Genomic DNA, 27194 nt, shown 5'->3' on the forward strand with positions numbered 1-27194 from the left:
TGCCAGTGTTTCTGCTCTCCATCCTGTTGCCTTTCCGTTTGCTCCCTCCTGTGTTGATCTGCTATCCCACCCCTGCTGATGCCTTTGGCCTCTCCCTGTGGGAGCCCACATTCCCCTCGTTCAGCAGGGAAGGGTGTTCCTCCCCATTACTGCCTGTTTTGATCGCTCCTCTCACACTGTTCTCCCCTGCCCAAGCCTCCTTCCACTCCAGCGATTCCAATTTCTCAGAAGTGAAACACTCCATCCCAGTGACATCCCAGTGAGTCTCCTCTGCACACTCTCCAACACCACCACAGTGTGGCTATCAGAACTGTGCCCAGTATTCCAGCTTGTGGTCTTGTTCACCACCTTTTCCATGTGCTGCCACCTTGGGACACAGGGCAGGGCAAGGCCTTTCAATGACAACCCCAGGAAGTGCTGGAAACACTCAGCAGACTAGCCAGTGCCTGTGGGAAGGAAAGCAGAGTTGCTGTTTTGGTCACCAATGTCTTTGCATGGTGACCTTGTCTCTGATAAACCCCCTTTCATGGCCAGTGTGTGTCTCCAGTCCAGGATCTCCAACCTGCCGCGTTAGCTCTGCTCTCCCCCCATTTTGGACGCTGCCTGACCTGCAGAGGATTCCAGCAGATCCTGGCTTAATTTCAGATGTCCAACATCTGCAGATGTTTTATTTGATTTTCAGGAATGTTTTGATGAGAAGGCTGCTGGACATGGCCCTGAGACCCTCTCTCAACCCTCCACCGTCTGATCATTCTGCTACTAGATAGTCCTGCAGCAATGGAACAGACTTCGGCCCAACCTGTCCTTGCTGACCCGGTTGACCTTGTGGGCTTGTCTGAATGCAAGGTAGTCAGAACACACCGAAATGCTGGAGGAACTCAATCAGTCTTCTCAGCATCTTCACCACCTTATCTGCCTCTACAGACTTTTCAATTCTGCATGTAAGATAGACCAGTGATATTACCACAATGGGCCAAGGCAGAATGAGGGCCAGCTAGATAAGCATTCATAGTGGTCGATGGAGTTGACTCACGGTTCCAGCGGAAGGGTGAGCAGCTCCCTGAGAGGGCGCCTCGTGCTTGCACTGATGGTGCTACTGTGCCTGTGCCTAGGTCCCAGTGGCGCACCTGGTTCCAGTGAAAGCCCACGGCACGACTATGACAGGGTCCCAGTCGCTCCACGAGCAGCCAAGCACGGGGATGTCCACCGCCTTCCACTCACGAGAGGGACTGAAGTCACAGCGCGGGGAAATGCCCCGCCAGAACTCCGACCCCACCTCAGAAACCCCGCCCCTCCCTCCCCGCCTCGGAGCGAGGGAAGAGAAGTACGGGAGTGGCAGCTGGTTCAGGCAAGAGGATGACACGCCCCCCAAGGTAAGTGATGGGGTGGGGGGGTCCAACTGCGGTCAGGAGGCAATTCTGATGCCATCTTCTGACCTCTCATCATGCCCCCCCCACCCTTCCATCTCCCACCCGTGGGTCTCCTCCCCCCTCCCATCTATTACTGCCCACCCCACCACCCATCTCCCCCTCCTCCACTCCCTCTCTCTATACCCCACTCCCATCCATCCAGAACCCAGGCTTCCAATTCACCTTTCTCACTTCCAGCCATCACAATCTCCTTCCACTTTCCCCAACCCCAGGCTTCCCTCCTCTACCACCTCTATCCACTCACCAACCCCCCCTTCCTTTCCATCCCCACCTCAGTCCTCCATCCCAATCCATCCATCACCATTCCTGCCTATCTCACCCACCCTTTTCCATTCCCCCACCCATCAACCCCTCCACTCCATTCCACCTATGGTCATCAGACTTGTTCATTCCCTGCAGCCAGATTGCTGATGTCTGTTCACCCCTCCCCAACCCTCTTCAATTGGAAGCGTTCAAAAATGTAAAGTAAAGGACTTTGTTTTAGTTCATGACAGTGACTGGTAGGTTAATTTCTGGAGATTCCCAGCCTAGCCCAGAGATTGGGACCCCCATCCATGTTCTGGTGATTGGAGGTGTGGGTTACTTGTATAAGATCAATGGGGACCTGATATATTATCAAAGTCTTCTCCATCTTTGTCAGAGTTTGTCAGAACCCCTAATTATGTACCTTTTGGAGGGAGCGATCTGAATGTTTTAGAAATAAAGTGGGTATCCTGTGGTATCTGAAGGGATTGTGCCTTGTGGAGGCAGCTTATTAACACAGTGCCAAAGAGAGAGAGGAACCACATAGTGATGTGACTGGTGAGATGAGAGTTTATTGTCATATACATGAGTGTAATGTACAGATACACCAACATTCCTACTTGCTGCAGCCACACAGGTACGAAAGATTCATTACATTACCATAATATGTCAACACAGGAAAAGAGATGTTCTAGTTGTGCAGTTTATGGTTCGTGCGAGGATGTTGCGGGGAGGTTCAAGTGCCTTGGTGGTCTTAGAGAAAATAACTAGGTTCTTGAACATAGAGGTGCTGATCTTCGGGCTTCTGTACCTTCTGCCTGAAGGGAGCAGCGAGTAGAGGTTGTGACCAAGGTGATGAGGGTCCTTTCTGATGTTGGCTGCCTTGTTGAGGCAACACCTCACAGGTATAATATAGATGATGGCTGGGAAACTCATCCAACAGGTCCCTTGTCCCCCCAGTCTCATGCTCATGATCTGGCCTGTGGGGTGAGGGAATCTCATCCTGAAGCTCTGGTCCTGATTGCCTCATGTAACCCGCAGATCAATGGTTCCAGCCCCACCCCAGACTCTGAGCTGGTGTTCCATCAGCCCACACAGAGCATTCTGCACTGTTAGAGCAGCCCCAGCCTTGGGAAATCCACCTCCCAGAGGACCAAAGGAAATGCATCCAGGCTGAGGCCATTCTGCTCCCCCCACCCAAACCTGTTCCATTCAATTGGACCGTGGTTGATCCAACAGTCCCCATCTCCACTTTCCCGCCCTCCCAATAACCTTGGGATTTCCTCGCTCACTAAAATGTAGGTCAGATTTGAACATTCCGTGGAGTCAGCCTCTGTAGCTCTTTGGGATGAGAACTTTTAGTCTTTGTCAGAAGATCATCCTCATCTCAGTCTTCATTCTGGGACCAGCCCCTCTGGTCTGAGATGCTCCTGTATTTTCCCAGGTGAACCCACTCCAAACCACAGTAGTCAATTCAATCACTTCTCACTCTTCGAAACTCCACCTGCTCACCCATTCGTCCTTAGACTCTCCTATACCCAGATCACCCACGTGGGCGTTCTCTAAATTGCACCCAATAATAAGATGTCCTTCCTTAAAAACAAGACCAAGGTCAGTTGAAGCACTCTTGAAGTGGCCTGATTTGTGCCTTGTACAGATTCAGCAAGACTTTTTCCTTCAACCATGACCATCCCCTCCAAAGAACAACCATGTTTCCATTTGCTACCCTGCTCACCTGCTTGCCTCCCAAAGTGTGTTAACTTTGTGTCATGTACAACCACAAATCCCTCCATCTGCACTTTGCTGCTTCCAGTTGTAATCAGCTGTTTTATCATTCTTCCTTCCAGAGTGAGACCCCACAGTTTTCCACATTGTTTGCCACCCTCTCCCCATTATCCTTGCATCCTCCAGAACATTAGTGCACTCTGTAAGCTCTTGCATGAAATTCCAAGCATATTACATCTACTGGATCCCCTCTCTCCTCTCTGGCTCAAACTCTTCACTTCTGTCAGTAATATTTGCCGTTATATATCTGGGGTGCTTGAGGTGTAATTTCAGATCTCCTCTTAGTGCTTGATAATGTCTCCAAGAATGCCCTGCTCTGCATTTGTGGAGCTCCCTGTTATTGGCTGGTTAGAAAACTGATTTCCTTCTCTCCGTGGAATCTTTGCCAAGTTGAACATGCTCAAGGTCAGCCGCAGGCCGGAGGACACGGACCATCCAGTGCATTCTACGTGAGGTGTACACCAGTAGCTCTTTCTTGCATCCTGGCCCTGTGGTATTCACCATGATCTCTGTGAATAGGTACCTCAAAGGACCACGTCAATCTCTCCAGCACCTGGTCGCAAGAATTCTCCAGGAAATGGAGGCGGATTAAGCAATCGGCCTGGGGCTCAGCCAATCAGAGCTAGGTAATGTCTGATGACAGGGTTCCCTGGGCTTTGAGGGGGGTGTCTCTGGAATATTGGGAGAGTGGTCACAGAGTTTGACAGAGTGTTGGTTCCCAGAGTCCCTGCACTCTGTGACTCACTGTAACACCCTACCCTCCACTCTGTGACTCTCTGTAACACCCCACCCTCCACTCTGTGACTCTCTGTAACACCCCACCCTCCACTCTGTGACTCTCTGTAACACCCCACCCTCCACTCTGTGACTCTCTGTAACACTGCACTCTGTAACTGTAACACCACACACTCAAGGTGGTGGGGGGTGTTGGTGTGTTGTAGAGAACACAGAAGGAAGAGATTGTGGGGGATAGGTAAACCCTGGCTTGAGGAGGAGTGGGATTGACCTAGGTAGATGTAGGGTGCTGGGGGAGACCTGAGGAGACTCTGAGAGCTGGAGGAAGGTGACGTTGTGGGGGGGCAGGGGCACGCGGAGGGTGGAGGTGCAGGGGAGAAGTAGGGTGGTGTGGGGTGGGGTCGCTTTCAGGGTCAATAAGGGTGTTGTGGGAGACATCGGAGAGGGGGACAGTGTGGGTCGAGAGGAGACGCCAGGGAGGAGTGTGGTGGGGGAATAGTGGGGGGGGACCAAGAAGAGGTGGGGGAGGGTTTTGATGGGAGGACCTTGGTGGGAGGACAAAGCCTCTGACTGCTCTGCCCCCCTCCCCCCACAGTAACCCGGATCTGCGGAGGGTGGACCACCCGTTGGAACCCCCACTGCACACCACTAGCAGTGGCAGCTCCTCCAGCTCAAGCACACCCAGCTCCCAGAGCGGCTCGCAGGCTGGGTCCAACGAGCGCAGCCGCACCCCAGGTGGGCCCGGTGGGGTGGAAGGGGGAGCATCAATGTTGTGTCCAGGAGAAGTTGGATGGGATTATGGTGATGGACGGGGAGGAGGGACTGGCAGTGAGGGAGAGTGGATGTGTTGGGACTGGGGAGAGGGGTGGGCTAATTGGAGTGAAGAGGGAGAGTTGGAACAAGATGGAGGGGCTGAGGGTTGTGAGGTGACCAGTTCATCACCTCCCCTCACCTTGTACAGATGTCCTCTGGCATTTGTAACTCCCACCCCAAGAAGAAGGTGCTGGTCATCACCCTCTCCTGATTCTCATAAACCTTTTGACCTCTATTAAGTCATCTTTTCCTCTACTCTGAAAAAAACCCTCGCTCTTCTGACGTTTTCTCAAAAGAGACATTCTCCAATCCAGACAACGTCTGGCTGCACCATCTCCATGGCTTCCACACCCTTCCTGTAATGAGGTGACCAGAACTGCACCCAAAAGTCCCAACTGTGGACTCACCAGAGATTTTTAGAGTTGCAACATGCCCGAATGAAGGTCAGCATTTCATAATCTCTCTTAGCTACCTGTGCGCCAACCTGGGCGTGTGATGGATTTGGACCCCAAGGTCCCTCTGTTCCACGCTGTTAAATATCCTGCAGATACCCTGTACTCAGCCTTCAGGATTAACTTTCCAAAATGTATCACCTTACACTTATCTGGAAAGAACTCCATCTGCCTCTTCTCCGCCCTACTCTGCATCCTGTCTATGTCCTGTTGAAGATACCACATGAAAGCAAGTTGTTGTTGCTGGGCCAGCTACTAATTGTTGCCTCCTCCCTCAATGTTGCCACAGGAACGGGCATGGCTGAAGGTTCACCCGTCCTGTCCCAGGAGAGTGGGAGGAAGGCTGAGGAAGGTCGCGAGCTGACACGGCCGGGGAGACCTGCGGTGAGTCCCGGCTATTGCATGTGGAGCCAACAGGCAGAGGGGGTGGACAGGCAGAGGTGACCAATGGGGAATGATGGGGAGGGGACTGTCGGGTGGGGAGTGACGGGGAGGGGACTGACCAGTGGGGAGTGATGGGAGGGGACTGTCCGGTGGGGAGTGATGGGGAGGGGACTGTCCGGTGGGGAGTGATGGGGAGGGGACTGACCAGTGGGGAGTGATGGGGAGGGGACTGTCTGGTGGGGAGTGATGGGAAGGGGAATGACCGGTGGGGAGTGATGGGGAGGGGATTGTCCGATGGGGAGTGATGGGGAGGGGACTGACCAGTGGGGAGTGACCATGGGGGTGCTGGCTGGTACCAGGATGACAGATAGAGGGGGCTACAGGTGGAGGGATGAACCACAAAAGTTCACAGATGCCCCAAACACTCCTTTTTCAAGTGAAGCCACGTTTCACTTGTGATTCTGCAGCGGTCATCTACTGTATCCGGTGCTCCCATTGTGGTCTCCTATACATCGGAGAGACTGGATGTAGACTGGGAGATCGCCTCGATGAGCATCTTGGCTCTGTCTGTGGATCTCCCAGTGGCCACCTACTTCAGGTGAGGCCACCTGCAAATTGGACGAACAACACCTCATATTTCCATCTGGGCACCCTCCAACCAGATGGACACTCTGATTTTCATTAGAGCCCCCTTCCTGTCTTTCTCCATATCTTCTCTCCTCTAGTTTTCTGTCTCCCCCTCTCTCTGTGACTCTCTCTCTATCTTTCCCTCTGACTCTCTCCCTCTGTCTCTCTGCGTGTCTTCCTCTCTGCGTGTCTCTCTGTCTGTCTGTCTCGCGTGTCTGTCTGTCTGTCTCTCTCCTCCTTCTGTCTTCATTCCCCCACCTCTGCACTTCTCACGATTCCTCTCCCCTGGCTTCCTCTCCACATGTAATTAACACTTTTTGTCTGATGGTCTGTACTCCACCCCCTGCCCTTTGTTTTAATTCAGACACCTGCCTGCATTTTACTCATACCTTGAGGAACGTCGGGAATATATCTTTACATCCTATGGACGTTGCGAGTCCAGCTGAGTTCCTGCAGCATCTCTGTATTTCTACTGCAGGTGAAGGGACTAACCAATGGGCTATGACAGGCAGAGGGGGTGACAGCAGACTGGGGTAACAGGCAGAGGGCACAGACCAATGGAACTATTGGTAGAATCATATCCCCAAATGTCACAGCAATGGAGAAGGCCACTCAGCCCATTCAGTCTGTGCCGGCTCCTCGTTGTTATCCCAAATCATCTGGGGGCATGAAGGAGACCATTTAGCACATCTTTCTTGACACTATCCCATTCCTTTCCTGTTTGCCTTGAGTACTGTATTGGGATATATCCAGCAATGTAGTCTTGGCCACCCCCGCCGTGAGGTCCCAGGGAGCATGGAAGCACCAAGGGACCTTTAAGTCCAAGAAGTGCAAGGTGGCAGCACAGGGCAATCAGGCGGCACTGCAGAGGAGAATTTCCATGGAGTGGAGAGTGGGGTGTTCAGTCATGAGGAGAGACTGCAAATGTTTCCTTGGAGTTGAGAGGGGAGCTGATAGAGGTGTACACAGTTATAAGTTGTGTCTAAAATTGGGGGGGGGGGGGGGCATTGTTTCAGAATAAGAGGTTGAGGTGGAATCTGAGTGAGAACATTTTCCCTGGAGAGGGGTAGTGGAGACAGAGTCTCCCAACGTTCAGAAAATAGCAAAATGAATATTAGAAGAGCAAGGATGTGGGAAACCAGATTGGTGCAGATCCATACTTGATGGTTGGCAGGGTAATGAAGAAGGTTGTCTTAGGCCAAAGATGGAGATCAACCAGGCAAAGAAATCGGAGATGATGTTCTACTGCAAAGCGGCTCATTTTGGAAGTTATCTCAGGCCATGACTTGGATGGTGCCCTGGAGTGTGGTTGCACAGGTAGACAGGGTGATGATAGTTGGAGACACATGGGAGACTGCCACACACACACACACACACACACACACACACACACACACACACACACACACACACACACACACACACACACACTGCTGGAGGAAATCTCTGGGTCGAACAGCATCCATGGGAGAAAAAGAACGATCGATGTTTTGGGTCAGAACTGTTCCTCAAGTCCTAATGGAGGGTTTCAGCCCGAAACGTCGACCATTCTTTTTGACTCATGGATGCTGTTCCACCTGCTGAGTTCTTCCAGCAGAGTGAGTGTGTGTGTGTCTCAGTGGTGAAAAAGGCATTTGAAAGACTTTCCTTCGTCAGTCAAGATATGGAGAACAGGAGTCTGAAACATGCTCCAACTGCACAAGGCAATGATGAAACTGCACAGAGAATTGGGGGCAATTTTGGTTGCCCAGCCATAGGGAAGATGCGATGCAGAGAGGTTCAGCAGGACTGGAGGGCTTGAGATTTTGGCAGAGGCTGCTCACGCTGGAACTCGCTTCCCTGGAGAGTCCAAGGTTGAGGGAGGACCTTATGGAAGTTTATGAAATCATGTCTATTTCCCCAGGGTCGGGGAGTCTAACACCAGAGGGGCACCTTGATGAAGGGCTGAACCCCAAAACGGTGGTTATGTATCTTTATCTTTGGTAAATGAAGGTCCTTTGGAATCTCCTTGCCCACTTCCAGACCCATGCACCAACCTTGCTTCCACTCTGAGCCCTTCCTGCCACCCCAGGGCATCATTCAGTACTGGAGGGAGTTGGCCTGAAGTTCTCCCAAAGGTTCAGCAGTGTTTTAATGGACACTTGCAGAACTACCAGGGGTTTTGAAGGATTGGGAAGATGGGTGAGCGGGGGAATCAGTACAAGAGAGGCAGGCAGTAAGACTAATTGCAGCCTCTTCTCAGATCCAGTACACTCTCAGTGGGCTGAATGTCCTCCTCCTGCACTTGTGACCCAACGTGTCAGGGTGACGATCTGGATTGGTCTGTGAATCCCCACTCCATCAGTTGTGTCGGCGTCTCTGATTTGTCGATGGGTGCTGCCCGCTCTCCCAGTGGCACACGGACATTGAGCTGAGTCACCCTAGCTCAACCTGGGCAGTCCTGGAGGGAAATGGGGTGTGCTGGGGAGAGCAGCCTATTCTCCACCCACCTACCATTGGTGACATTGTGGGGAGTTGCCGTGGGAACCAAGGGTTCCCTAATGAGCGGGCCTGGCCCTTTGTCAGACTACTTGAGGCCCTTGGCTGATAGAGACTACCCCCTTTGGCATGGTGCTCTGATCAATGTCCTCACCCAAAGTTCCTTGCTCCCCTGGCTCTGGCTGTACCGATAAACCGTGTGCTAAGATTGTGCCAAAGGTGGCACAGTTGGCATAGCGGTTAGTGCAACACCGTTACAGCGCCAACGATCGGAACTGTGGTTCGTATTCTATGCTGTCTGTAAGGAGTTTGTACATTTTCCCCGTGTCTGTGTGGGTTTTCCCCGGGGGCTCTGGTTTCCTCCCACCATTCAAAACATAGTGGGAGTTGTAGTTCAATTGGGTGTCATTGGGCAGCACGGGCTTGTGGGCCGAAAGGGCCTGTTACTGTAATGTGGGCTTAAATCTAAATTTAAGAATTTACAGCAACTCCTGCCTAAACCCAGTTCTCCAACCCCCAACACTCTTCACTGAGCCTGGCTCTAGCCATCTTGGTCTTGGTGAGGCCCAGTTGTTGTGGCCGGGGCAGGAGGAGGGAATAGTGAGCAGTGTCGGCAGAGCTTTGAAATGATCTGTCAGTTTGTGGAGTGGAACTAACATCTCTATTTTCTTTCCCTCAACCTCTCCCCTTCACTCTCTCCGTCTCCACCTCTTTTCCATCTCGATCGCGGACTAACCTTCCCTCCTTTCCAGAGCTATAAGAAAGCAATAGATGAGGTTAGTATCACCTTGCACAGGTAACAGGTTGGGACGTGTGTTGACGGCAACATGAGCTCTCTGTTGGTTCTTGTTTTGAAAGGAAAGGCTTGAACTACTGTGATTGGTTGGATGATTGATTGGAGCTCATCATGTGATATCAATCCTACTTTCCCATTGGTCCATGCATCCTTCCCATTCCCAGCATTAAGGAGAGGTGGTATTTGTCGACAGGTGACGAGGAGCAAGACTTTGGGTTGGGATTTGGACTCTGCGCTTCAACCTTGCCATCTCCCTTCATCTCTCTCCTTCCTCCCTCTATCACTCCATCTCTTTTTTGGTAAATTTATTGATGAGTTCACAGACTTGTACTTTACAAATATTATAGGGGATCAATCTTCCCCTTTTACATATTATTTTATATCGAGTCCTTCCTTTTTTTTCCCTCGCCACCCTTCATCCTCCCTCCTATCCCAACATTAACAAAGACATATATGTTTAAAAATCAGGGGCGGGTGAGGTGCCAGCCAGGCCTCCAAATTATCTCCTCATTCTCCTCATTTCAGGACTTATGTGAGCCTATTGTCCACTGTTTCCTTTTGAAAAAGGCCTTGGGAAGGTTAATCACACCTGTATGGCTGCCACACCTCGATGAACATACCGTGTCTCCCTCTTAAATTATAAATAATTTTCTCCAGGGGAACACAGCTGCATATCTCTGTGTCCCATCATACTGTGCTCAGCTGGGAGTCAGATTTCCAGGTAGCCGTTGTGCATCTCCTGGTCACCACCAAGGCAACTTTTACAAATTGAATTTGGTGTTTGGACAACCTCGGACTCACGTCCATAATATTCTCCAAAGGAACAGCACTGGGTTCTGTGTATTCTTCACCCCTGTAATTTTTTTCCAAAATGTTCCCTAACTCTACCCAAAAGGGTCTCTCCTTGGCACATAGCCAAGTTGAGTGAACAAAGGTTCCTGTCTCTACGCCACATCTAAAGCACGATTCTGAAATTTCTGATTTTACCTTATGCAATTTTTGTGGTGTAAGGTACAGCTAGTGCAGGAAATTGTATTGCATCAGCCTATATCTGGCACTACCGACTGCTGTCATGCTGTCCCAACATAGGTCAGACCAACATCATTCAGGAATTGTTGTTCCTAAATCGGACTCCCATCTTTGCCTCGATTTATCGGAGACCCAGTTTCGGGCTCTTATTTTGAAATAGGAGATACATAGCTGAGATAAATTTACGTGTGATTCCCCTTTCAAATTAGAGTCTTCATGTCACTATACTGTGGTAGGGCCAAAGATGGACCTAATTTATCCCTGAAAAGAAAATCTTAATTGAAGATAGCAGAAGGTCTTGTTTGATAGATTTTGTTTTTTAATTGTTGTCATAATAGTCCTCGATATACCTGATCCCTTTCTGGTACGTCCAGGAACTTGGAATTAATTCATTCTGGGTTAGGGGCATTTGGTGGGACAACGCTACTTTTAACCCAATAATCTGGTTTATCTTTTGCTCCTTCTCTCTCCCCCCCCCCCACCACCCCCACCATCCACATCCTCCTGTATCCCAGAGACATGAAGGTTCTCGGGTTAGATAGCCCTGTAAATTGTCCTTGATGTGTGGGTGAAGGGTAGAATCTAGTGGGTGGGGTGGGGGGGGGGAGAGTTTGATGAGAATATGAGGAGAAAACAGGAAAATTTGGTCTGGGAATGGGATTCTCTGAGAGCTGGCACAGACACAATTTTCCATTCTCCCAGAACGTGCCACCAGTACAGAGGAGGCGGGGTGGAAATGAACCTTTAAAAGGCGGATAGATTTCTATTCCTTAGAGCCTCAATGGAATATGGGGCAGAGCTCCCTCAAACATTGGTGAATATATGGCAAAATAACGCTCCCTAATGTTAATTGTGGGGAGATATTAGGACCAGAAAACTGGGACATGACCCACTATTTGAGGGAGAAGGGCAAACTGAATCAGACCAAACTCTGGAGATGCTGAAAACCTGAAACAAAGACTGAAAACCCCAGCAGGACAGGCAGCATCCGTAGAGAGAGGGAAAGAACAAATGTTTCCAATCAAGCACTCCTCCAAACTGGGAACATTTAGAACCTGTTTCATGTTGCAGGGAATGGAGAGGGGTGAGGGCAGGGGTGGAGGGTGGGGTATGGGATGCAGAGGGATGGAGAATGTGGGCTTGGGGAGCAGGAAAAGAGGGATGGAGGAGAGGGAGCTAAGGGTGTGTGTGTATGCGTGTGTACTTGTGAGTGTGTGGGGGTGAGCATGTGTAGCATGTGATCCTGCATGTGAATGTGCATAGGCATATGTGTATCTCTGTGTGTGAGCATGTGTGTACATGCACATGTGTGTAGGTGTGTTTGTGTAAGTGTTTGTTTATAGGTATGTGTGTCTGTGCTAGGGGTGTAGCCAGGTTCTAAAGTTGAGGGAGCGATGACATGAAAAAGGCACCACGACACATCCCAGATGGTGAGTCAGTGGTTGTGAATGACAGGCCACACTGATTTTTTTGACGGTGTTGGACCAGAGGTAGAGGTCGTGGGGATGGAGGCGTTGGACCGGGAGCTGAGGGGTGGTGCCGGGGGGTGTGGAGTGGTGTCGGTGTCGGTCCGGGGGTGCGCTACTTTTGATCGCCTTGCATCCCCCACCCCCTCTGTGTGTGTGTGTGTGTGAGTATTCATACTTGTCCAAGCCACCGAGCCTGGTCTCTGACTGTTGGGCCACTGGGCTGTCCCCACTGTCAAGTGTGCGTGGGCCAGATGGCACTCTGCGAAGGAGGGTGTGTTGGCTTAGGTGAGGGGCTACCTGTGGGTCTGAACTCCTGTGGTAGAGCACTCAGGGGAACCCAACACAGCCCGCAGAGAGCAGCAGCATGCCCACAGTGATGGGGGGGAGGGGGTGTGGGGGTGGATGAGTTTGGATCAGAGTAGTGGATGCTCCACTCACTGACCCAAGGCCAAGCCCCGGCAGCTTCCGAGACATCTCCGGAAAACAGGGAGCTGCTGTTTGTGTGTAGGCCCCAGTGATGGGGACAGTGCTGGAAGCATCAGTAACAATGACACATTTCAGAGTAGATTCGACCCCCTGCCTCTGGAACATAAGAACTAGGAGCTAGAAGCAGGAGTCGGCCATCTGGCCCATCGAGCCTGCTCCACCATTCAATGAGATCATGGCTGATCTGATGATGGGCTCATCTCCACCCACCAGCCTTTTCCCCAAATTCCCCAACTATGTAAAAATTTAAGACTCCTCTATCCTGCTTCCACCACTGTTCCTGGCAGCCCGTGGCAGGCACCCACCACTCTATGTACAAGCATTTTCCCCACACATCTCACCCTTCCCCACCTTAAACACATCCTCTAGTAGGTGACATTTTTACCCTGGGGCGAAGGAAGATTCTGACTGCCCACCCGACCAATACCTCGCATGATGCTATAGGCCTCGATCTGGTCCCCCCTCACTCTCCAACACTCCAGAGAAAACTACCAGAGTTTGTCCAAACTCTCCCAATACTCCCTCACTCTTTCAAGAATGGGGACAGCTCAATGGTCTAAAGAGGGCAAGTAAAATTATTGAGGTCCCCTTCCACCCAACACACAGCATCTTTCAGCTGCTCCCATTGGGGAAGAGATACAGGAGCTTCAGAGCCAGCACCGCCAGGCCGAGGAACAGCTTCTTCCCACAGGCAGTGAGAATCCTGAACAACCAAAGGAACTGGTCACACTATAAACCAACTATTTATTTAACAATAATGTGTCTTTATTTTTAAATTTATCTATATGTGCATATATAACATTTGTCTGCATGTGGGGCCAGAGAACGCAGTTTCATCGGGTTGTACTTGTACAATTGGAGGATAAATGAACTTGAATTCACCCACCAGTCTGACAACTGTGCTTTTTCCCATTTTCCCTTGTGGTTGTCAGTTTTCCTCTAGCTTTTATTTCCTCTCTGGAGACCTTAATTCTTCCATCCTCGCACGTAGGACCTGACAGCTTTGGCGAAAGAGTTGCGGGAGCTTCGGAATGAAGACTCCAGCCGCCCTCCCATTAAAGTCACCGACTACTCCTCGTCCAGCGAGGAATCAGACAGCAGTGATGAAGAGGAGGAGGAAGAGGAGGAGGAGGATGCAGACAGCGAGGCTCAGGATGGGACGGTGCCAGTCAGCGACATCCCCCGGATAATGTAAGGGAAATCTTCAAAACCCTCCCCAACTAACCCTGTGTGCACCATCCAGCCATGGAGGGAGGTTTGTGAGAAATGTTTTTAGAGGGAAGGGCAGCTGGGAGGAGAGCTGTAAATGAGCTGTGAATATGGGGGGGATTCTGGTAGATGTTATTATCACCAAGGATGCTGATTTCCCTGACCTTTGCTCTCTCCTCAATGGTTGGAACCGTGGACGATTGAGCATCAGCTCCAGGTTGCAGCACTGTGGTTGGGAGCAGTTTGACAGCCCAGTGATAATCATGCGCTGGTGGTGTGAAGGGCCTGTTGTTACTGCTGGCTCACCGTGCTGAACCCAAAGAGGGAAGCATTTTGTGGCCGGCGTTCTCCCTCTGCCAATGGCTCGGTGTTATCAGTGCTTCCTCCGGGATCTTGCTGCGCACACATAGCTGCCAAATGTCCTCCAGTGCAGGAGCGACAAGGAGAGCCTCAGACAGCAGTGACAGGACTCTGATGCGGCCGTAGGGTAATGGGTCCAGTCGTGCAGGGAAACATGGGTGGTCAGGAACTCTGCACTGGAATCAGGCCCCATTTCTTTGGACAGACCTTCTCCCCCCCACCAATCTTGTGGGGCTTCATCAATAAGTTAGCTGTTTTTGGGCATTTCTTTGAACAAAATTATCCCTTCGTCGTGAAAGCCGTGCACCCACACAAGCGTTTGGAGCACCTCCACCTAAGGGTGTCATACCTCTCCCCCCACCCCATCCAAGGGTGTGTGCCTCCCTTACCCCACCTCGACCATGGGTATCAAACCCCTCCCCCACCCCACTCAAGGGTGTCAAATACTTCTTTTAAATTTATTTTATTAAATACAGCACGGTAACAGGCCCTTTCGGCAATGAGTCCATGCCGCCCAATTTACATCCAATTAACCTACACCCCCCATGCATTTCGAATGGTGGAAGGAAACCAGAGCTCCCGGGGAAAACCCATGCAGACCCGGGGAGAACATACAAATTCATTGCAGACAGCATGGGATTCAAGCCCGGGTCCCCATCGCTGGTGCTGTAAAGGTGTTGCACTAATCATTACACCCACCGTGTCCCCCACTTCCTGCTCTTCCCCACCCAAGGGTGTCAAATGCCTCCTCTTCCTCACCCCACCCAAAGATGTTAACCTCCCCTATTGGGAACCAATCTGATTGCACCAGCTCTCTCTCCCTCCTTTCAATCTTTCCCTCCTTTTCTCCCACCTCGTTTCTCTCTGCTGGTTTCCTGAACCCCTCTTGTTTCCTCTCCCCCTTTTTTACCCCCCTCATTTCTCCCCTCTTGTTTCTTCCTCATTTCCTCTACCCCCATTGTTTCCACCCCCCCCAAGTTCCCCTCCCCTCCATCCCCACCTCCTGCCTCCCTCACCATTCCATGCGGATAGCGTGATACCCTTGACTCCTGCTCTTTGGTTTTCCAGGCCCAGTTCTGCACCAGGCGCCAGTGAGGAGTACAGTGTGGGTCAGATGGGCGCATGCGAGGGACCTCTCTCGTCTGATCTCTACAGGAACCCCACTGGAGACAGCACCTTGATTATCTGTGAGGTACGTGCCTAGTCAGCGAGCTCAGGAGGTGACCAAATTATTCACATAAATGAGACCGTCCAGAGTAAGGAGACAACAATAATCTGGTCCTTTCTGCGTTCAAAGGAAACCCCCACACCCCCTCTCGGCTGAGGGTGAAGATCAGGGCAGCAGCAGGGGCCAAGAGATGAGTCAGTGTCCATCAGAAACTCAGGCTGTGGTGGGATGCCAGCAGGAGACGAGGCTGAGAGGGCTGTTGTAGCTGCGAGGTCAGGGTGTGGGGACTGGGGAAGGTAGCATGCAGCTGCTCTCTCAGAACTCCATTGGTCCCTTATGTAGAGAAGCTGCAGACAACTCCCTGTGCTGTGGACTAGGCCAGATATGGTTCCCAGTGGGATCTGTGCAGTTAGTCGGCGTCTGTAGTATATGGAAAACAACGACGCTGGAGAAACTCACCAGGTCAAACAGTGTCCTTTATAGAGGAAAGTTAAATATATAGACTGACGATTTGGGCCTGAGCCCTTCATCAAGGTATGAAACAATGTCGGCAGGTACCCGAACAAAATGGTGGGGGAGAGGGGCAGGGGGAGGAGCAGAGTCCCACAGGGAGGAGGTAAGAGGTGGAGAAGGGAGGGAGGGCACAGCAGCAAGTAGGGGGAGGGGGGGAGAGAGGGAAGGGGGTGGAGAGCTGGAGGAAAGAAGACAGAGGGATGGGGAAGGGAGGGAGAACGGCAAGTGGTCTAGCAGAAACCAGAGGTCGACATTAAGGCCATCCAGACAGAAAATCAGGTGCTGTTCCTCCTATTTACGGGTGGTCTTGGTGGGATAGGTCTAGGAAGGCAAAGGTGTGTCTAACCTCTGGGATATGGAATCGTTGAGCCTGACAATGAGAAGGAGGCCATTCTGCCCATTGCACCTAGGTCAGCTCTCTGGAAAGGTTCTTTGCCCACAGCCGTGTTCCATGTCCTTTAGAATATTCCTTTTGAAATCTTCTGCTGTTTTGAGACAGTGTCAGAGTGAAACGATTCTCAGGTGCTGCAAGTGCTGGAGCTCCAAAACGAAGCAGAAATATTCAGCAAGCCAGGCAGCACCTGTGAGGAGAGTTTGGCCACCCTTTATCAGAGCTGGGGAAGAGGAAGTGCGTGTGTGGAGGGTAGGGTGAGGAGAGGTGGAGGGAAGGTTGGTGTTATGCGGTGACCAAGGTTAGGTCCAGGAGGTGGATCCTCATTAATCCCTCTTCTGAAGAGCAGTCCTGACCGCTGCAGTGTTGCCTGTAAAGCTCTGGACCCTGAAGGTGTTCCCTCTGCTCCTTTACCCCTCACCTTGCTTACTGAAGGGCTGCCGCGCTGAATCCTGCCCCACTCTCCATGGACACTGACTTTCCTCCTGAGCGTTTCAGCTCCTGCAGTTGATTGAAAGGTGGGTGTTTCCACGTTGAACCCACGAGGGCAGAGGGTTCCACTGCCGGCTGTAACCAGGAAACCTTTCACGCCATCGCTGATCTAGGTTCATTGCCACGTCAGCTGACTAAAGCTGTGAGTCACGTGACCAGTGGTGGGCTCAGGTGATGCCTGCAGGCTTTCTGCTTTACTTCTTCCTGCTCTCTACCAGCTGTTCTCCCCGACCAGATGTTGCCTTGCTCCACTGGGACTGGTTTCTTAATTCTCAGGGTTGCCAGTAGCCCCTGAGGTGGGACGAGACCTCCTTGATCCACTGCAGTCTGTGTGGTGAAGGATCTGCGGAGAAGGGGTTCAGGGTTCAGAGCCGGCCACAATGAATGAACAATCGTGCCCTGATCTTTAGGGGCAGCAGACAGTGGGTTAGAGGTCTTCTACAGGGTCTGCACCCTTTCTCAACAGCACTATCCCCTTGCCCTCATGGACACTCTTTCGGAAATCACCAGAAACCAACAAGATTCCAGAAAAGAACTGTGAGTCCCTTTGGCCTGTCAAGACTATTCTGGGCCCTTGAACAGGTCTCCAGTTCTTCCCACCTGAGTTTTCTCCTCTCTTAGCCAGTCCACGTGTGTCCCGCTCCTGTTGATTCTGCCTTCAGTCTCCTCTCAGTGGGTGGTTCCACTCAACTTCAGCACCTCCCCTCCCCTCCTCAGTGGCCACCCACTCCCTGCCCTTCACTGGGGTGCGTGAGGACCAGGCCTCATGGTAGTAACAAGCGTTGCAGTGTTCGTGTCCCTCGTCAGGAGCTGGAGGGGAACATTTTTCCCTGTGTAACTGCCCTCCGGCCTCCATGCCCCCCTTAGTGGCTTCCCATGTGCCCACAAGTGATGTTCCACTCACGCCCACACCTCCTCCCTCACCACCATTCAGGGCCCCAACATTTCACTTGTGTATCCTCTGGAATCATCCACTGCATCTAGTGAACCCATTGTGGTCTCCTCTACAGGGAGCCTGGGGACAGACTGGGAGATCACTTCGTCAAACACCTCGTCTCTGTCCACTGCAATAGCGAGGATCTCCCAGTGCCCACCCACGTTCCCTGGCTGATTTGTCTGTCCATGGTCTTGGGTACTGCCAGATTGAGACCACCCACAAATTAAAGGAACAACACCTCTGGATGCCCACCAACTGGATGGCATTAACATCGACTTCTCAGGTTTCAGTTAAAAAAAAAACCCCAAAACCCTCCCCCATGACCTTTTTCTGCCTGACTCCTTTCCCCACCTCTCTCCCAATCCCTCCCCCCTCTCTCTCCCCCTCCTTCCTGCTGTCTCTTATCCTTCTCTCTCTCCTGCTCCCTCCCTCTGTCTCATCCTCTCTCTCTCTCTCTCTCTCTCCATCCCCCCCCCCCCCGTCTCCTTCCACAAAGCCAAAATCAATTCTCACCTTTCCTCTTACCTTCTCCAACTAACTTCCTTAGTCTGTGGGTCTGGACTCCTCTCCCCCCCCTCCCATTATTCCCCCTTTCTCTCCTCCGCCTTTAATTCCTCCCCCTCCCATTCTTTCCCCCTTTCTCGCCCCAGCCTGTCTTTTTTCATTCACACCTTGAGGAAGGGCTCAGGCCTGAAGCGTCGATAATATATCTTCACCTCCCATGGACGCAGCGAGAGTTCCTCCAGCATCTCTGTGTTTTGATCCATGTCCTGTCTTCTCATCATCACGGCCTCCCCCTTTCCCACTTCCCAGTCCTCCACTGCAGCCCCTGACACATCAGACCCAGGAGCTGGCTCCCTCTTTCCTTCCTCTCTTCCCCTTTATTTCCTGTGGAAGCTGCATGACCTGCTGAGTTTCTCCAGCATTTTGGGATTTTTAATCTGTTCCTTCTCTCCTCCCTCCTTTTTCTCTGGCTGTTGAGTTGACTGGGGGGCTGATGGAGTCTGGCTCCAACCCCATCACCTTTCTCGACCAGTGCACATTGGCGATGCTTTTCTGTTGCATTGCTTTATCCTGGGGTGAGGGGGCTGGCACATAGAGTCACCTGCTGGCTAGGGTGGTGGTCGCTGGGCGTTGGTGCTTCCCCTGCCTGCCTGCCTGTCCCTCTATCTATCTGTCTCCCTCTCTGTGTCTCTGCAGACTCCTGGCGAGAGAGCGCGGACTGGTCATGCTGACAGCAATGGCTTTGCCAGTCAACCCAATCTGCCTGATCTGGTGCAGCAGAGCCAGTCTCCAGGCACCCCTCCGACTGAGGACACGAGGCAGATCTCGTCTCAGCTTGCTCAGGAGAAGGACTCAGCTGCTGGGGTAGGTGGTGGGGTGGGGGGTGAGGGTCTCTTGCCTAGGCCCACACTCAGAGACAGTGAAGGACTCAATGAACATCAAAATTGATCTTACAAAGAGCTAGCATCATACACAATGGGCTGAACGGTCTCCTTCTCTGCTGCTCTTTGGTCCAGGACCATGGGGAAAGTTCCCTTCACCAACTTAAAAGCTTACATCTGCGGTTGATGCCCAAAACAAACTCCTGTCGTGCCCCTTGCACACCCCTGAGTTACTGAGTTGGGAGCCTCCTCCCAGGAAGAGGGTGAGGGTAGGATGGAGGGTTGGTGCAGAGTAGGTGGTAGGGAGGGGGAGATGGGGGTGTTAGCAGGCTTCAGTGTTTGGGATGGACAGAGAGGGAAGGGAACACTCTACATGGGTTCATCCCAAAGAGCAAGCTTGTGGCCACATTATTACCTGGTGCCATGAGAGGAGTTCATTGGAGCGAGCGTTCCAGCAAGTTCAAGTTCATGGTCACCTGTTGCGACAGAGGTTGTTTTGTAAGCGGTTCACCTCGATATCTCGTATTTAGTACAGGAAAACAGCAGTACAGTCCAGTGCAACCTCATTTTAATGTGGGGATCATTCAGGAATGTGATGAAAGTGGGAAAGAAGCTGTCCTTGAATCTGGGAGATTCACACTCATGAATCTTCTTCCGACGGCAGGGGGGTGAAGAGAATGTGGCTGTTATGTTGGCTGCTTTTATAGGGAGTTGTAGATGGAGGGGAGGGGGTGGGTGGAGTAAAGGGAGGTGGGGTATGTGTGTGAGGGTCTGAGCCGTGATCACGACTCTCTGCAGGTTCATGCAATCTTGGGCAGAGCAAGTCAAGTCTCATTTATCACATGATAAAGACGAGATAGCAATTCCCATCCTAAGCAGTCACGCTCACTGACAGGGTGGTTTCAACGTGTCATCTATTGGAGGGAGATGTTGATGATATTGATGCAATTCTAACATGCATGCAGCAGTAGAAAACAGAGGGCAGGAGCCCATTACAGAGGTAGAGTGACTGTGAATGGGCACATGGACACCCTATAAAGTTCATTCAGGGCTGTGGAAAAGGAACAGCCTTTGAACCTGTTGGTGCACAATCTCACTCTCTTCATCCTCTGTCCCAAGAGCAGGAGGGAGAAGAGAGAGTGGCCAGGGTGGGAATAGTCCTTCCCCTCCACACATCCTCCAACATCCACCCACTCCTCCCTCCCACCACTTTGCCATCCCCCAGCTCCCACCGCCTACCTCTTTTCCTCCCACCCTCTCTCAGCCCCTCCTCAATACCCCTCTGGGCTCAGGATTTGACATGTAGTGCTCACCCAGTAGCACATTTGACCCATGGTAAAGCTAAGCCCTACAGTCAATCCCCTGGCCGCTGACCCCAGATACTCCTCCAGACTCCCATCTCACATCTGATTCCAATTCTTCCCTCCCCATGGTGTCCCAGTCCCCAACCCTGTGGACTGTGCATAGAGCCCCCTCGGTCCCAAGCTCTGGAATTCCCTCCTTGACCATTTCCCCCTTGTTTAAACCCACCTTGTCACCTAAGCCTTGTCTCCTCTTTGCAATATCTCACATCAGTGGTCACCTGGTGAGGCTTTGCTCAGTTGACAACATTTTACAGGAGCGCAGTTGAGAATGTCCTGTTTGGCTGCATCATTGTGTGGGATGGTAGCTGCAAAGCATCGGACTGGATCGTCAAAATGGCCGAGAAGATCACTGGGGTCTCCCTTTCCTTTGTTGACAGCAGTCACCGGGAACGTTGCTTAAATAGGGCTCAAAGGATTATAGATGACTCTCCATCCAGCACACAGTACCTTTGAACACCTACCATCATAGAACTATAGCACAGAAACAGGCCTTTGGCCCTTCTAGTCTGTGCCGAACTATTTCTCTGTCTCGTCCCATTGACCTGGACTCAGTCCACATCCCACCATACACCTCCCATCCATGTACCTGTCCAAAGTTTTATTTTATGTCAAAATTGAGCCTGCGTTTATCAATTCAACTGGTAGCTCGTTCCACACTCCCAACACTCTCTGTGTGAAGTTCACCTTAATCTTCCCTTTAAACTTTTCCCCCTAACCCATGCCCTCTAGTTTTTTATCTGATCTAATCTCCGTGGAAAAAACTTGCTTGCATTTACTCAATCTATACCCTCAATCAATTTATAAACCTCAATGAAGTCATTCTCTCCAGGGAGAGAACCTGTTTAACCTTTCCCTGTCGCTCAGTTCCTGAAGTCCGGGCAACATCCTAGTAAATCTTCTTTGCCCTCTCTCTATTTTATTGAAATTCATCCTGTAGTGAGGTGACCAGAACTGCAGACTATACTCCAAATATGGGCCCACCAGGTTCAGGAACAGCTGCGACCCCTCCACCATCAGACTCCTCAACGACAAACTCAGTCAGGGACCCATTTAAGGGCTCCTGCTTTATTGATTTTCTTTTGTTCTCTCTGTATTTCACAGTTAGTTTCTTTACATTCGTTATCGGTTTATATTTTTATTTGTTTACATGTTTATGCTGTGTACAGTTTATTTTTTTGCACTACCAATTAGTGGTGATTCTGCCTGGCCCACAGGAAAAAGGAATGTGATGTCATGTATGTATCTGACAATAAATCTGAAACTAATATCTTATACAATTTGACCATAACATCCCAACTCCTACACTCAATACTGTGATATATGAAGGTCAGTGTGCCAAAAGCTCTCTTTACAACTCTGTCTACCTGTGTTGCCACTTTCAGGGAATTATGTATCTGTATTCCCAGGTCGCTCTATTCTACTGCACTCCTCAGTGCCTGACCATTTATGTCTTATCTTGGTTTGTCCTTCCAAAATACACTTCACATTTGTCTGCATTAAATCCCATCTACCATTTCTCAGCCCATTTTTCCAGCTGGTCCAGGTCCCTCAGTAAGCTTTGAAAACCTTCTTCGCTCTACACAACACCTCCAATTTTAAATTTACCACATTATCATCCAGGCCATTGATATAGATGACAAACAACAATGGGCCCAGCACTGATCCCTGAGGCACTCCACTAGTCACAGGCCTCCAGTCTGAGAGGCAACATTCCACCACTACTCCGCCTTCCCCAACAGGAAGGAAGTACAAGAGCATCAAAACCAGGACTGCCAGCTGGGAAAATGTTTCTTCCCACAGGCTGTGAGATTGATGAACAGCGTCCTGTAACCGAGTAAATCAACCCAAAATATTTATACAGTATCCAAAATTTAAAATTCAAGCAACCGGAAAAAAAATACAAAAGTTTAAAATTGGCACCTTCTGGCGGCCATTTTACCAGTCATGCAACACACAATCTCAAGCAACCAGAAAATTCACTTATTTGGCATGCACCAATCCTCATAGGTACCGGATACTGTTTTCAAAGCTTACAGAGGGACCTGGACCAGCTGGAAAAATGGGCTGAGAAATGGTAGATGGGATTTAATGCAGACAAATGTGAAGTGTATTTTGGAAGGACAAACCAAGATAAGACATAAATGGTCAGGCACTGAGGAGTGCAGTAGAATAGAGCGACCTGGGAATACAGATACATAATTCCCTGAATATTATGTACTGTGTATTATGTGTGTACATGCGTGCAGTGTGTTCTGTAAAAACGCTATTTCATCTGATTGTCTATATAGAGTCAGATAATAATAAACTTGAAAAGGCACTATATAAATGGAAGTTATTGTGGGGTAAGTGATTATTGCCTCTTTAGAACTCCCTAGTCCTGACCGTGTGTGTTTCTTTGGCAGTACGGCCGGGGGACGGGCACCAAGTCATCGTTCACTCCATTTGTTGACCCCAGGGTCTTCCAGACTTCACCCAGTGGCAGTGAAGAGGACTCTTCGGCAGCAGGTGAGTGACGGAAACCCCTCCATCCTTGTTGATGCCACTTGACACCTGAGGTTGCCAAGGGAACAACAACTGTGGCAACTTGACCCAAGTCATCGTGTTTGCAAACTAATCACTGACTTTTGTGATCTATAATTGCAACCTATCCTCTTGGATCCTTTACTTATTTCTCTTTGTAGGGGACCCTCCACCATCTTTTTCCCCCATTTCTTGCATCCTGTTTCACCTCTTCCCCCCTCCTCTCCCCCTCCTCCCCTCCACCTCCTCCCCATCCTCTCCCACTTTCTCTCCCCACCTCCGCCCTCACTTTCACCTCCTCCATTTCTCTCCCCCTTTTCCTCTTTCCCACCCCCCCCCCCTCACTCTCAGGATAGTGACCTGTCTCTGCTACCTGGAATGTACTGTCTGCAGGGCCAGTGAACACAGGTCAAACCGTGGGGTAAGAGCAGATATTTAATAAATAACTAATGGGGAATAACTGGCCATTGTTGATTGATGGCCAGAATGGCCTCTTGTGCTGTACCCACACCTGGTCTACCATGCTTGTGAGGTAGTTTGGAGAGGGCTCAATCAGCGTGACTGCTGCCCGTCTCCACAGGCACCTCCCGGCGTGCTCTGCTCACTCTCGCCTGTGTGTTTCTTCAGTGATCTTCTCTGCGGAAATGCTACGGCAGGAACAGGCCAAACTGAACGAAGTCCGGAAGATCTCGGTGGTCAACGTTAACCCCACAAACATCCGTCCCCACAGCGACACGCCGGAGATTCGGAAATACAAGAAGCGGTTCAACTCTGAAATACTGTGTGCCGCGTTGTGGGGTGAGTCACGGAAACCTCGTCCCAACACAGCAGTGCCCTCCATTAGTCCACTCCCCCGTCCCCACTGGACTGTCGGGAGTGAACATCACCTGGGGCAGAATACAGGGCCATCTCGGCAGGCGATCACACTTGCTCAGTTGCACTGGTCACTGCATTGTGCACAGTAGCACTGGGTCACTGGTTTCTAACTGCACTAGTCACTGCACAGCAACACTGGATCACTGGCTCTTAACTGCACTGGCCACTGCTCTGTGCTCATCAGCACTGGATCACTGGTCCCCGACTGCACTGGTCTCTGCACAGCACTCAGCAAAACTGGATCACTGGTTCCTAACTGCATTGGTCACTGCACTGCACTTAGCAGCACGGGATCATTAGCTTCAAACTGTACTGGTCACTGCAATGCTCACAGCAGCACTGGATCACTGTACTACACTCAGCAGCACTGGATCACTGGATATCAGCTATACTGTTCACTGTACTGTGCATAGCAATAAGGTGATAAAATGAAGACATTCCCCAGAGATGATTGAAGCTGGGATCTCAGACGAGGCACAGCCCCTCCTGCTGAACGACCAGGCAGCAGTTAACGCACATCCCACTGGATGAACTCAGCGAGTTGACCAGGGAGATGGAGAATGGTCGACGTTTGGAACTCGGTCAAAGGTTCTGGCCGACACACTGACAATTCCTTCCTTCCCACTGACCTGCTGAGTTCCTCCAGCAGAATCTGTGTGGCTCCACGTTCCAACGTCTGCAATCTCCTGCGACTTTCACAGGCAGCATGGTTAGTGCAACACTATTACCCGGGTTTGAGTCCGGTGCTGTCTGTAAGAAGTTTTCACGTTTCCCCGAGTCTGCGTGGGTTTCTTCCAGGGCCACCAGTTTCCTCCCACCCTTCAGAATGGATCAGGGTTGTAGATTAATTGGGATATTTGGGCCAGAAGGGCCTTTTACCGTGCTGCATGTCTAAACATTAGAATGCTCGTGGGGAGAAGAGGTTGGTCTCCGTAACACCACTTACTGGCTCTGATACCTGTATTGCCCATCTCTAATTATCCCTTGAGTGAAAGCAACAACTCTGGAGCTTGTTGGGTCACTCCAGAGGACATGCGGAGTCTGAGTTCCAGTTTTCTCTCCTGAAGAAAGTTCAGGTACCTGATGAGTTTTCAGTATTTAGTGAGATGATCTTTACTGAAACTGGTCCTGGTTGTTAAGCAAGGCCAAGTTCACATCTGTGGTTAAAACACCAGGCCGGAGAAACTCAGCAGGTCAAACAGTGTCCTTCATAGAGCAAAGGTAAAGATACAGAACCAGTGTTTCGGGCCTGAGCCCTTCATTGAGGTATGAGCAAAATGTAGGCAGGTGCCCGAACAAAATGGGGAGAGGTGATGGCTCTGTGAATGGAGAGGGAAGGGGGTGGAGAGCTGAAGGAAAAAAGCAGAAGGATGGAGAAGAGAGGGAGAATGGGGAAACCGGAGAAGTCGATGTTAATGCCATCCGGTTGGAGAGGGCCCGGACAGAATGTGAGGTGTTGCTCCTCCAATTTACAGATGGCTCTAGTTTGCCCAGGCATGAGGCCGTGGACAGGCATGTTGGCAAGAGAGTGGGGAGAGAACTGACTGTGTTTTCACTTCAAACACTACATCTGCAGACTTTCGAGTTTGATTCCATAGCTATGGTGATGAGATTTGAACTTGGGTCTCTGGTAGGATGATCTGGGGGTTGTGTCCTTATCTTGTCCCACAGAGAAATGTGCTCTTTGCCTTCCAGGTGTCAACCTTCTGGTGGGCACAGAGAACGGGTTGATGCTGCTGGATCGAAGTGGTCAGGGAAAGGTGTACAACCTGATCAGTCGGAGACGATTCCATCAGATGGATGTCCTCGAGGGTCTCAACATCCTGGTGACAATATCCGGTGAGGGACCAGTTCAGGTAACTGGTTTGTGACTCAACTCCCTCCTCCTTCAGATGTTGATTGACCTACTTGTGAGCATATCTTGGTATTGTTTGTGCAAGGGGGACTTGGCTTTATGAGATGTTTTGGAGAGTGAGTGGGCTTCGCAAACAGCTTGCGTTACGGCGGCAACTGATCAGGGGAGTGGATAAGTCAAGACTGAGCCCAAAACAAATGATCTCACCTTTAAACACCTGCCATGTCTCAACAATGTCCCTCTGGATTCCTCTGGCTACTTTTATCTTTCACTGTTGCTCATCTCCACCCCACCACCTGACCATCCGTCCATTATCCTTCACTGCCCCCTCACTCCACCTATCGCCAACTGGCCTCTCCCCTTGTTCTGACACTGCCTGTTTTCCTGCTCACGTCCCTGATGCCGGCTCCCAGCCTGAGACATCGGCTGAAAGTTTGTCACCATGGATGTTGTCCCACCTGTTGAGTTCCTCCAGTCGTTTGTTGTTTCTTGCTGGATCAATCTGGTATTCTCCCTTCCCCTCTTCTGCTGGACTCAGCAGCTTTCCCACCTGCTCTCTCCCCTACTCTGTTTGGTTGCATTAGATCCTTGATCTAATATGGTGTCCCAATAACTGATTATTATAAATTACAGATGAAAAAGTACAGGGATTGCAGATGACACTAAGGTTGGAGGTTCTGTTGATGGTGTTGACGGTGGTCGTGGGTTGAAGAGTTGGGTGGAGAAGTGGCAGATGGGTTTCAATGCGCTTAAGCATGAAGAGTTGCACCTTGAAAAGTCAAACTTAAGGCAGGGGACATGGTTAATGGCAGGATTCTTAGCAGGGTGGAGGAGCAGGGGGGACTTGGGGTCCTGGTCAGATCCCTCAAGGCTGCTGCTCAGGTTAATCAAGTGGTTAAGAAGGTGTGTGGCCTTCATTAGTTGGGGGGGATTGAGTTCAAAAGTCATGAGGTAGGTCATGTTGCGGCTCTATAAATCTAGTGAGACCACACTTGAAGTATTGTGTTCGGTTTTGGTCACCTCATTACAGGAAGGATGTGGAAGCTGTGAAGAGGGACAGAGGAGATTTACCAGGATGTTGCCTGGATTGGAGAACATGAAGACCCCGGGTTAGTAGAGCTGGGGGGGGGGCTTTTCTCTTTTTTTTAAATAATTTTGTGGTCAAGCATCTATCAAGATTTAACCATTGCCTAAATACATAAATTTAAATGAAAAAATCAAGTTGTCCATATTTCCAAACAGTTTCATTCCCCCCTCCCCTCCAAATAAAACCCTGAGATAGAAAAAAAAGGAAATAAAGTGAAAATAGAAAAGAGAAAAAGAAATAGAAAAGCGGGGAAAAGAAAGAAAGAAAGAGGAGCTGTCAGGATCCGGGATCCACTTCAGACAATCTCATT

General features: G+C 50.7%; 1 protein-coding gene across 12 annotated transcripts in view; it reads left to right on the forward strand.

Moving 5' to 3' along the window:
* The window catches only part of LOC138742753 (TRAF2 and NCK-interacting protein kinase-like), a 111134-nt gene that overhangs the window by 69516 nt on the left and 14424 nt on the right, over positions 1-27194 (forward strand). For 10 of the 12 annotated variants that reach the window (XM_069897588.1, XM_069897591.1, XM_069897594.1 and 7 more), the window contains 10 exons: positions 1113-1373; positions 3978-4084; positions 4789-4928; positions 5748-5842; positions 13719-13918; positions 15365-15488; positions 18998-19165; positions 22949-23051; positions 23694-23864; positions 25638-25781. In XM_069897588.1, coding sequence (XP_069753689.1) covers positions 1113-1373; positions 3978-4084; positions 4789-4928; positions 5748-5842; positions 13719-13918; positions 15365-15488; positions 18998-19165; positions 22949-23051; positions 23694-23864; positions 25638-25781 — 1513 coding nt within the window. The remainder of the gene's footprint in view (positions 1-1112; positions 1374-3977; positions 4085-4788; positions 4929-5747; positions 5843-13718; positions 13919-15364; positions 15489-18997; positions 19166-22948; positions 23052-23693; positions 23865-25637; positions 25782-27194) is intronic. The other 2 variants (XM_069897590.1, XM_069897592.1) reach the window with 2 other exon arrangements.

Source organism: Narcine bancroftii, chromosome 9, assembly GCF_036971445.1.
Source record: "Narcine bancroftii isolate sNarBan1 chromosome 9, sNarBan1.hap1, whole genome shotgun sequence".
Lineage (NCBI taxonomy): Eukaryota > Metazoa > Chordata > Chondrichthyes > Torpediniformes > Narcinidae > Narcine > Narcine bancroftii.